The following is a 12,786-nucleotide window of genomic DNA, read 5'->3' as shown; positions in this document are numbered from 1 at the left end:
TATTTTTCACACATGATCTTCAAAAGAATGGTGATATCAATGTGCAACAGATCCGTTCAAGTGATAATATGACTGATATGTTCACCAAATCTCTACCGACGTCAACCTTCAAGAAACTAGTGTACAAGATTGGGATGCGAAGGCTCAAGGATGTGAATTGATACTCTCATCAGGGGGAGTTAATACGCGTTGTATTCTTTTTCCCTTATAAGATTTTGTCCCACTGGGTTTTCCTTGCAAGGTTTTTAACGAGGCAACCAAAAGGCGTATTTCTAAACATGTGTACTCTTTTTCCTTCACTAAGATTTTTTTCCCATAGGGTTTTTTCCTAATAAAGTTTTAACGAGGCACATTATCTATGGACATCCAAGGGGAGTGTTATAAGAAAAATCAAATTATGGTGGATGTCTACTCTTCCTCCATGATCTTCTCAAATGCTTAATGACATATTCAATGACATATTTCTATGCTTAATGACATATTTTTCTTCACTTTTCATGCCTATATAAAGGCCTTGTAATAGATAAGAAAATACACACAATTGAAGAAGAAAATCTCGTCCTTCTCTCTATCTCTATTTCTTGTTCATGTTTTACTAAATTGCTTTTATTTCATAACAACATGTCTTGTTCACGTTTTACTAAATTGCTTTTATTTTATAACATATAGCAATTTAATTACTCCTATTAATTGAATCTTAAGTAATGGATGTTGCATCAACAATCCATATAACATAGAATTATATCAACTATTTTAAAAGGTTTCTAATTAGGATAATGAACGAACTATAGTGGGAACTGGGAAGTGTATAACCCCTAATATAGTCCGCCAAATATAGACAATTTAAAAGGAAAACAAGTAAATTGCTGAGACCTTTTAATATTTCATGTAATATTAAATACTAGTATTACTTGAGAAATTGAAATGCTAGTATTACTTGATATTAATACTAATGTTAATAGTATTTAATAACAAGGTTACATTGCAAAATTTTATGCTCATTACAACTAGCGACCACATCAAAATTGGAGCCTGTGACACATCGTGCCTGAATTCTCACTCTAAAGTGAAAACCACCCGTTGATGAATTGAAGCGATGTCGATCCAAACTCCACCACATTATGCCATATCTTTATCATGATACTTTTCTGGATAAATTCTGAAATCCAGAACCAAGACACATCATAGTGACAGTTCCCGTCGAGGCATCAGGTTTCATGACAAACTTAACATCCAAAAAGTCTCTTATGTGCCTTAGTGCTTCCATTCCATAGGGCGACAGCTTCCCAACCCGAACTTCTGAAACGTCTTTCGGACACAAAGCACATAGAAGAAACAGCAGTCCCTGTTAATATACACACAAACAAGAGATTGGTAAGACGAGGAGCTTGAGGGAAGTATGATCAGCTAGAACTCATAAAGAGATTAACGTTGTCAGTAAGTTCTACACACCTGATGTGTTGAATCTACTACTCCCCCCTGTTTAATTTCCGCAAGTAGTGCAGAAGCAATTTGCTCACCAACTTCCTCAGCAGGGATCAGATCTTTCCTATCATCCTCTAAGTCTGTATCATCTTCTCCTCTTGCATAAGAAACTGTAGTATCAGCAGATATAGCACAACCGGAGGTAGTCTCTGCAACTAGAGAAATTCCATAGCCAGGTGACCTGCAATCAAAGTCGATCTTCAGATGTAGTCAGCAGAGTCCGAATTAAAACATGTTTTGGATTGTTTATTACTACATAAAAAGATAGCATATGTGAGATATCAACAAAATGATCATACATTCCAGCTTGTGCTCCAGCTTTATGATCTGTAAAGATATGAACATCTGAAAGCAAAGGATTCAAGATTCCACGAGCTGCATGTATCATGGTATTCTCAAACTGAACAGAGACCCTAGTTGAAAAGGAAACACCTCTAATTCTCTTCACCAGACCTTCATCAACCCATTTAATAGCCTGTATAATAGCGGTCACCAAAAAAATTGGTCAAATCTGACTGATTGGCGTTTGGATGCCACAGAATACAAAACAATGAAGTGAATGAGAAAAAAGCTCACTTTCAAGCTATTCGGGACCATAGGAACTGAAAGAAGTACTTCTCCACCACCTTTAGGAGCAACTCCCCGACTCTCAATTTTCAGTTCCAATCCTTCTGCAGGGACTCCGAACTGCTTCAGTACAGGCAAAGTAGTTGATCGAAAAGTATCAATAGATGGGTCCTTTGAATCATTTGTGATCCCTGAAAATGTTGTTTCAAGCTTTAAGATAATGACCAAATTCTTAAAATAATTGCAGCATTTTCTAACTTCGTTATATAAGGTAAAATTTATTTTTAAGGTACCGAGATGGTACAAAAAAGGTACAGAAAAACATCCCAAATTAAAACATCAGCAAACTATTCTCCCCCTCCTAACACCTCCAGAAAGTCCATAAATTGATTCAGATTTCCTAACTCACATTCAGTTACAAGGAAATCAATGATTTTAATGTCCAAAGGCTGTAAATATTGAAGCGAGAACCAGTTGCAGTACTTTTGGGGGTTAATCTTTGCAATCCACATCTTATTTAGGGGAGAGATATTAGAACTCCAGTTAAAGCTTCTTGAGCTGCTAAACCCAAGCAATTTTACTTTGATAACATGGCTATCTTCAGCCTAAGAACTCTATCAACCATTTTATGTCCTCAACTTGCATCGAGCCACCACCCAAAGCAGTCGTAAAACAGGCCAATTTCCTTCCAAATGGCAGAGCTAAGACTAATAACAGCAACCAACAAGATTACAGATTTGCTATTTCCTCGGCTAACTCACATCAGGCAGCCAATCTCTTTCTTGTTGTTTCCTAGAAATCTTCTAAGTCATCTAATTCATAAAAGAATTCAGAGTTTGTCATTTCTATAGCACTTTTCCTTTTCACTCAAAATTTGTATGCAAAAATTCCCTCGGCATCAAATAGCAATTATGTATATGATCATGTAATCCTGGATGAAATTGATTGGTTGAAGACAAAGAAGATTAGCAGCATCTGAGGAAATGGAACTAGAAGCTAATATGGTTCCCAGAAGGAACCGATCTCTTTGGTCATGTTTCTAATTTAGGTGAAGCTGGAATCTCCACAAGGCATGTTGCCAATCACCAGCACCATTCCTGTCCAAATTCGACTTAAGGGCATGGAAGAGATGATAGATCTTCCCTGGAACAAAAAGAAAGAGGAAGCAGAGACAACTGAACGATGGTTTCATCAGCAGAAAATGAGAAAATTGATAGAAGCAGGCAAAGGTGGGGCAGGAGATAAGATAAAGAAAAATGTTTCAAGGATGTTTTAGGAATAAACTGTAGTGACAAGGGGAATGGAGCACCAAAGGTAAAATTTGGAGCTCAAATACTACTGCCCTTTAACTCATTCTCTTTGCAAAATTGTGAAAACATGTGATAGAAATTGTAGCAATTACAGTATGAAAATTACACAAATAGATAAGATGTCATACTCGACATTCCAGACTGACTAATCCAATTAAGTGTTAGTTTGGATAAATCTTAGTTATAAAATGATACCTCAGTTCAAGCGCCCTCTTAGTAGTTAGTACCTAATTTCCTTCCATATACTTTATCCCGAGTTTTAGTGCACTATCCTTTACAATAGTAAACAACCAAAGCAAAAGAATGGCTATACGAACATTCCTTTTCCCTGATGACGCTTCATGAATTTTAAACTATATTGCTCGGACTCTCCGAAAATGTCTCTGGGTGCATGTCGGATCCGACAAAAGTAGTGTATTTTTGAAGGATCTGACAAAGGTGCGGAAACATTTTGGAGAGTTTGCGCAACATAGATTTTAAATCATGGGAATTGAATTGATATCACATGTATTCACTTTTAAATAGGTCATCATAACATCCATTCCTATGTAAAAGCTACATAAAGCAAAAGATATGCTGTTAATTACCCAGTGAAATGGTTTATTCTCAATATCCGGTAAGCACAAGGTACTCCATTTAGAACATAATCTAGCTCTTTTTATCTTATAAGGAGAACATAATCTTTCTACCAAAGACACCTCATGTCCATCTAAATAGTTGGACTTTCACTTTCCAATCAAGACAAACATGGTACCCTGCTTGCTACTGTTTTGCAAATTAGACTAAATTGTGATGATTTCCATGATATAAATTAGAAAGTTACTGCCTGGCGGATCAAAAAGAGGGTAAAGGGCATACCTTTGAGCCGAATGGTGAGTGGTTTCTTCCCAAACATACCAAGGACAATCAACGGTTCCAAGAAGTAGCCGATGGAGCGACTTACACCACAATCATGAACTAAATGCCTTCCGCCCATTATAATTCCTGGTTTATACTTTAGTTTTGTTCCTGCCCAAAAATAGCACAACAGGTTCAAAGAATCAATTTTTAGCACACGATATGAGCAGAAAATGGTATGGCGGAAGCTGAATAATTTTTACCAGTTTCATTGATTTCAACGACACAATCATCGCAGATTTTTTCAAGGAGGCGGAGGAAAGAGACCTCGTGAGGACGAAGGCCAGGCCAAGTAGCCTCAGAACGAATATCCTCAATAACAATCGATTTGGATGAAAGGGTCGCTAGTAAAAGACGGAGTCTCAAGTTCTGGCTTCCTTTCAGCTTCATGTATGATAATTTCCCCATCTTCTTCGTCTCTGTCTCGTCTCTTCAACTGTAAACTCTTCTCTGAAATAGAGAAAGGTAGCGGCGGGAATGGTGGCTGAAAGCGGTTCAATGTTTAGGTTTCTTGTTTATCCGACCCGAAATAAAGAAGGCCTACAATCTCCTCTTTTCAAAAGGGATTTTACACACTACAATACTTATTTAAGATTACTAGTTTTGGTGTACCCTTGTATATTAATAAAAATAAACTTTTAAAATAATGTAAAAATTAACAAAAATTTATAAGCTCTAAATAATAAAAATATATTTTTTGAAAGTTTTATATTTATAATAACTTTATATAAAAAAAAACAAAAACAAAAAATTTTAAAACCTCAAGGCACATGTCCTACGCGCTTTGGAGTCCTAACGTGAATTTGCAAAACCTAAGAATATGATTTTCTTTTACAAATATAATATAATACATTACATAAATCAAATAAAAAAATTAACATAGAATGTAATTAATTTAAAAGTCCTAAATATTACCAAAATAATTAAAATTTTAAATATTAGGATAATAATCAAATGTCTATTTTGTTACTGTAAACTCTATTTTAATTTTTACAGGAGTAGAAAAGACAAATGACATTTTAGTAAGGGCATTCATGATTTTAATATAACTAGTCTTAACGTATGTGCGATGCGCATGTTCTTCGTGTTAATGAAAATAAAATTTTGAAAATATCATAAAATTATTCAAAAGGTGTATTTGCGTTATAACATAAAAATTATTGATGTAAATTCCAAAATGATAAATATTAATCATATAAGGGAGTTAGAACTGCTCTAGCGGTTCTTCCTTTAGTTTATTTTCTTACTTGCTTCATTGTACAAAAAAGTCATAGGAGTAGTGTTGATTGATATGTAAATTATTCGTTCAACTTTTTCTGAGCACTTACGTATGTGCATTGCATGTAATTTTCTTATTACTTATTACAATATTTGTGTTAGATAGCTTACCAAAAATTAAAAATTATTTACCCATATTTTATTTATTTTAACGAAACTTCTAAATTGTAGTCTTATTGTCACAACCCAAAATTTACCTAGTAGTGATAACACCTAACCCAACCCGTCAGGTAAGCCAATTAACAACTATCCAATTTAATTAGATTAATTAAGATAAGATATGATAATACACTGCTTTTATACAAAAATTTTCCAGGACTGGTAGTATAAATCATGAGCTTCCAAGATTAGAATTTACAAAGTTGGTATAAAATAAATACATCATATGTTCGAAATGTACATAAATATATTTTTATAAATCTAAGGCTATCATGAACAAGAGGCAGCTATGACCGGAACGCAGGTACGTCTTCAAATCCAGCTCACGTCGATCACAGCAACATCAACATCCAATATCTGCACGCAAGGTGCAGAAGTGTAGTATGACTACAACCGACCACATGTACTCAATAAGTAGCAAACATAACCTTAGGTTGAAAGTAGTGATTAGCTGGAACAAAGGTCGGGGTCCAACACCAATAACCAACAACAATTCATAATAACATAATGGAAGTAATAAAAGAAGTAGCTCAGAGATAAAATGCCCAGCTCATTCACAATTCCAAAAACAATAGTCCTGCTTTTCAAATATATTAGTGAAAATTCAAATCTTTTACCTAAATCACCAATTTATGAATAAGTTTGAAAACTGTGATTTTTTCCAAAACTTTCAACAGGTAAATGTTTCATTTTTAAATGGCATAAGAAAAATACATCTCTATGCCTACATGTCAATATGTAGGAGAAGTCATGAATAACGCAATATCGTACAGCATGAGTAAAATGCATCTCTATGCCTGTATGTCAAGTGTGCATGTCAATGCGATACAACTCGGTAATAAAATCACATGCATACTCTCAAAGTATCATTTCAGTCAATTCTCCCAGTCACTCAATCCTCCCAATCGCTCGGCACTCGCACTCGGCAATCAGCACTCACACTCAGTAGGTATATGCGCTCACTGGGGGTGTGTACAGACTCCGGGGGCTCCTTCAGCCCAAGCGCTATAACAAGTCAATCATGGCATAAATCAATAAAATATGTTGCGATGTGCAGCCCGATATATATATATATATATATATATATATATATATATATATATATATAGAGAGAGAGAGAGAGAGAGAGAGAGAGAGAGAGAGAGAGAGAGAGAGAGCCAATATGGCATGTTGCGTCGTGCAACCCGATCCCATAAACATCTTCACCATCAGGCCCTCGGCCTCACTCAGTCATCAATCTCTCCAGTCTCTCGGTCTCTCAGTGTCATGAAAAGAATCAGCCCAAAAATAATGATGTGAAGTGGTAACAGAGACTGAGATATAATATGCATATGAATGCGTATGACTGAGTATGTAAATGCAATGTAAGCAGATAACTCAACAACAGAAATGACAGTGGATCTCAACAGAATAAGCATGTAGCCTAGACATGGTTTCTAACATGGATCACAGCTCAATAGCTCTAGTACGTAGAGATTTCATGATTACAAATAAGATCAGTTAATTACAGAGTACCATAGAAGTAACAGAGTTACAATTCACACGGTGCACGCCCACACGCCCGTCACCTAGCATGTGCGTCACCTTAACACCAAACACATAACACGTATATTCCGGGTCCATACCTCCAACATGAAGTTTAGAAGTATTACTTACCTGGATCAAGCCGAATCCAATGCCAAGCAAGATAAACAATACTCCGGAAATTTTATTCCGCGCGTATCAACATCCATACGCCTTCATATCTCCTCAATTCAAGCCAAACGATTCGTAGTTATCCAAACAACGTACAAGTTAATCACAATTTACTCGAATGCTTATAATTTAACAATTTGCAAAAATTTCAACTCCGCTCAAAAAGTCGGCAGTGGGGCCCGCGTCTCAAAATCTGACGAAACTCACAAAATCCGATAACTCATTCAATTACGAGTCTAACCATACTAATTATATTCAAATCCGATACTGAATCGATGTTCATGAGATTGTAGGAAATTCCTCTGATTTCTCTTGAAAAATCAATAATCTAATGCCGAAAATGAAGATTAATTCATGGAATATAATTACAAGGGAGTCAAGAACACTTATCCCAAGTTATGTAGTGAGATTTCCATTTGAAAATCGCTTAAACCGAGCTCCCAACTCTGTTTATGTCAAAAATAGCAAAATCCCCCGATTATAGGGATTTAATGCTTGGAGCACCACAGGTGGCGTGGGGTGCTGCCTGTGGCGCTGTTTACAAAACCTCTAAAACATCCCAGTGCCAGGGCTAGCGCCCCACGCTACCCTGGGCGTTGGTGACGTGATTTTATTTTTTTTGATACAGAAATGGACATAACTCTCTCATACGATATCCGAATTCGACGATTCTTTTTTGCTATGGCTCCGTAATTTCATTATGGATCTAAGATTCAATAAAAACTAAATTTAGAGCTCATTTGGTTAATGTGATACCACGTATTCTTGAAGAATCTACATCGAAACATTCTAAAAATATCCAAATTAAATTCTGTTAACCATCTGAAATCCACCCGAGGCCCTCGGGACCTCAACCAAATATACCAACAAGTCCTAAAACATCATACAAACTTAGTCGATACCTCAAATTACATCAAACAATACTAAAAATATGAATCACATCCCAATTAAAGCTTAAATGAGACTATTGAATTCCAACTTCTATATTTTATGCCGAAACCTATCAAATCAAGTCCGATTGACTTCAAATTTTGCACACAAGTCATAAATGATATAACGTACCTATTCAAATTTCCAGAATCAGATTTCAACCCCGATATCAAAAGTCAACTCCCGGTCAAACTTCCAATCTTTTAATTTCCTATTTTTGCCATTTCAAGCCCAATTAAACTACGGACTTCAAAATAAATATTAGGACACACTCCTAAGTGGAAAATCACCATACGGAGCTATTTGAACCATCAAAACTTTATTCCGGAGTCGTTTGCATAAAAGTCAAACTTCGGTCAATTCTTTTTTCATTTAAGCTTCTAAACAAGGATTGTTCTTTCAATTTAATCTCGATTCATCCGAAAATCAAAGCCGACGATTCACACAAGTCATAATACACATTATAAAGTTGCTCAAGACTTCAAATTGTTAAAAGGAGCGTAGATGTTCAAAACGACAAGTCGGGTCGTTACATTCCCCCTCACTTGTTACATTCTCCCCCACTTAAACATATGTTCGTCCTCGAACGTGCCAAGAGTTGTTCCTAAACCTTCAAATTATTCCACATCACCACACACATACTCGGGGGTTATCCCACGCCACCCTATTCCATATAGGCCTGACAACACAACATAATTAAAGATCATTACTTTAACCTTAGTCCGTAAAACTTAGAACCCAATTTCCAACATTCATAATTTCTTACAAGACCCGAATCTCACATCTACACACTGTATAAGTTTGAACAAGCTGTATCAAGCCATAACCATAACCCCAGATATAATCACATAACATACTACATAACTCACATACTTGCAGCATCATTTTCGATCACAGTAACTACTCAAAACCAACTCGGTACTAGTATTTGATGGTTGGCTATAATCTTGTATTTTAGTCGCTTATTGCACTTTAATTGAGTTGAGCTTTAATCGCTAGTGGTTTACACTAATTGTGTATTTTATGCCTTGTAGGAGTGATTCTGATCTATGTAGATATTATGGAATGAATTCAAGCTATTCAGGAGCTTTGAAGTCTGAGTAAAAGCCCAAGTATTAAGTGGGATCGAGTTCGGGGATCAACTGATAATAGTGGAACGAAACGAAGAATCGAGCAGGCATATTGCGCAGTGTCCAGTAAAATGCACATAACGTTTCTCTCGGAACTCCGCTTGGGCTCCAGAATATATCGTTGGAAAGCTATTTAAAAGAGCTATAACTTTCATGTTTTACATTTTTCAAATTCCCAACAGGGTGAAAAGTGCATTGGGTGCGCATATGAGGCAGAACAGGGTGAAAAATGTGTGGCCAAGTGCGCGAGCACACTTCTAGGTGCACGGCCGCGCACGTCCTGTCCGGGAAAAGTGTCCTATTTCGCGTAGGAGAAGGTGTATTTGTTTGGGCCCGACCCTATTTGGTATATATGCATGGTAAAACGGTATTTTGAGGACTTTTGACAGAATTTAGACCTAAGAAAGCTAAGGAGAAGAGGGAGAAGCAAGAGCACAAGGATTTCACCATTCATCCTCACTCAAGATAAGGGTTTGGATGTTTTATGTTTCTCTTTGACTTAAACTTAATTGTGATAAATTTCTCCATATTCATGGAGTAATTATTTCTTAGGGATTGATGGATTTGGTATTTTGAGAATTGTTCTATAGATATTAACTCTAGTTTTATGTATTGACACGTTTTGGGTATTTTTATTGTTGCACATATATTCACTTGTTTATGTAATCGAAAGAGGCATATTTTGTGTTGTTTTGCATTATCTTATTGGTTGAATTCATTAATTCTTGTTAGTAATCGAAAGAGGCTAGTTGAATTAATGTTTAGACCTGGTTAGGAGGATAATTGAAAGAGGTTCTCCTAATGATCAATCCACTACGAATTCTTACATATCTTCACCAAGCTTAACTTAGTTCATATAGTATGGTTGAGACTTAATCGAGAGAGGAGTTTCTACTGAATGTTTGAACATAATAGAGTGCATTCGAGATACTCACTTGAACTATAGAAGTGAAGTAACTAGAGTTAATTCCCAAACAAGTATCTTTCACCATGCCATTTCATATACATTATCACGTGAGGGAGAGTGTAAAGCACGAAGGGTGATGACGTGCCATTTCAGTTATACTATCATGTGAGGAAAGGTATAAAGCACGAAGGGTGATGCCCTGCCATTCATATACATTAATATGCATGAAGGATAATGCCGTGCCATTTCATATACATTGTCATGTGAGGATGAGAGTAAAAGCACGAAGGGTAATGTCGTACCATTATTTTATATTATCATATGTTCATGGCACGAAAGGTATTTCCGTGCAGGCGAGGACAAGAGACATACGTTATATTGTAATATATTTTCATTGTGTATACATCCATGCCTTTATCTTGAGCTGTTATTGTGCACCTATATTTTCTATGTGACTTGTAGTCGTTGTTGCTTCTTGTGTGCCTCCCACTTTATTTCTTTTATTGTTATTGGCATTTCTCCCACCTAATTGGTACTGTTATATGTATGCTCAGTGAGAAAGAGATAAACGCATGAAGGGTGTTGCCATGCCAATTGATTTGATATATATATATATATATATATATATATATATATATATATATATATATATATATATATATATATATATATATATATATATCGGGTAAGAATGAGACAAATGCACGAAGGTGTTACCGTGCCATTTGATGTGATATCTTGAATATATTTCTCATACTAGAAAAGTTAAATGAGGCATCACATGGTGACTTTTACTTGAAAGAATTATATCCGAAAGGTATTTACTTGAAATAATTATATTCGAAAGATATTTACTTGAAATAATTATATTTGAAAGATATTTACTTGAAAGAATTATATTTGAAAAATATTTATTTGAAAGAATTATATTCGTAACATATTTATTTGAAGGAAGTATATTCGGGATATATTTAATTGTACGGATTATATTCTAAAGATTTTTATTTAAAAATAAAACAACTTATAGATAAAAGATGTATATTTTGAAGGACTCGATTAATTGGTTGTACTGGTATTTATTATTCGTTTGAGCAATATTTATGGTGTTCTTGTTGCTTTCTTGTTTATGTCACAAGTCGATTATTGTTGCCATCACTGCTATTTATTTTCTATTATTTTTGTATGGTATATTGCACAGGTTATTTGACTAGTAAGTGTCTCGACTGTACCTCGTCACTACTCCACCAAGTTTAGTACTTACTAGGTACCGACTATGGTATACTCATACTACACTTCTGTGCATTTTTGTGCAGAACTAAATATTGGGGATATCGAATTCGGACAGAGATTAGAGTATGATAGCAAGGATTCAAGGTAGGAGTGTTTGGTTGTCGTAGTCCCTTGGAGTCTTTTCATTATATTGTACTGTCAACTCTTATTCGAACAATATTGTATATTCGATCCTTGAGATCATTGAATGTATTCAGTTAGAGTTCGTGACTCTGTATTACCAGTCTTGGGAAGTTGTTATAATTATTTCCGTTGTTGGTTTCGACACTTGTATTAAATTATATGTTTAAAAAAAAAGGGGCTCGAAATGAAATTGTAATTGGCTTACCTAGTCTTAGAGACTAAGTGCCATCACGACACATGTGGTGGAATTTTGGGTTGTGACAATTCATTTTATGGAATTGTAGAAAATTCCTCCGATTTCTCTTGCAAAATCAATAATCTAACGCCGAAAATGAAGATTAATTCATGGAATATAATCACAAGGGAGTCAAGAACACTTACCCCAAGTTGCGTGGTGAAATTTCCCTCTGAAAATCACCCAAACCGAGCTCCCAAATCTGTTTATATCAAAAATGGCGAAATCCCCCGTTTATAGGGATTTAATGCTTGCAGCGCCACAGATGGCATGGGGTCTGCCTGTGGCACTGTTTCCAAAACCTCTTAAACATCCCAGCGCCAGGCTAGCGCCCCACGCTACCCTGGGCGCTAGTGACGGGATTTTATTTTTTTCGATACGGAAATGGGCATAACTCTCTCATACGATGTCCGAATTCGACGATTCTTTTTGTTATGGCTCTGTAGTTTCATTACGGATCTAATGCTTCAATAAAAAGTGAATTTGGAGCTCATTTTCATAATGTGATACCACGTATTCTTGAAGAATCGACGTCAAAACATTATAGAAATATCCAAATTAAATTCTGTTAACCATCCGAAATCCACCTGAGGCCCTCGGGACCTCAACCAAATATACCAATAAGCCCTAAAACATCATACGAACTTAGTCGATGCCTCAAATTATATCAAACAACACTAAAAATATGAATCACACCCCAATTAAAGCTTAAATGAGACTATTGAATTCCAACTTCTATATTCGATGCCGAAACCTATCAAATCAAGTTCGATTTACTTT

General features: G+C 35.7%; 1 protein-coding gene across 1 annotated transcript; it reads right to left on the bottom strand.

Moving 5' to 3' along the window:
• Positions 1–907: 907 nt before the first annotated feature.
• On the bottom strand, positions 908–4,817 carry LOC104116505 (probable RNA 3'-terminal phosphate cyclase-like protein). Its single transcript, XM_009627374.3, has 6 exons — positions 4,463–4,817; positions 4,221–4,370; positions 2,062–2,243; positions 1,785–1,960; positions 1,453–1,666; positions 908–1,345 (listed from the first exon to the last, which is right to left on the bottom strand). Exons 1-6 carry the CDS (start codon positions 4,665–4,667, stop codon positions 1,136–1,138), a joined length of 1,137 nt encoding a protein of 378 aa, XP_009625669.1. The 5' UTR covers positions 4,668–4,817; the 3' UTR covers positions 908–1,135.
• Between the last annotated feature and the right edge of the window lie 7,969 nt (positions 4,818–12,786).

The sequence above is a fragment of the Nicotiana tomentosiformis genome, chromosome 2 (assembly GCF_000390325.3).
Source record: "Nicotiana tomentosiformis chromosome 2, ASM39032v3, whole genome shotgun sequence".
Classification (NCBI taxonomy): Eukaryota; Viridiplantae; Streptophyta; class Magnoliopsida; order Solanales; family Solanaceae; genus Nicotiana; species Nicotiana tomentosiformis.
This window is presented reverse-complemented; position numbering and strand designations above follow the sequence as displayed.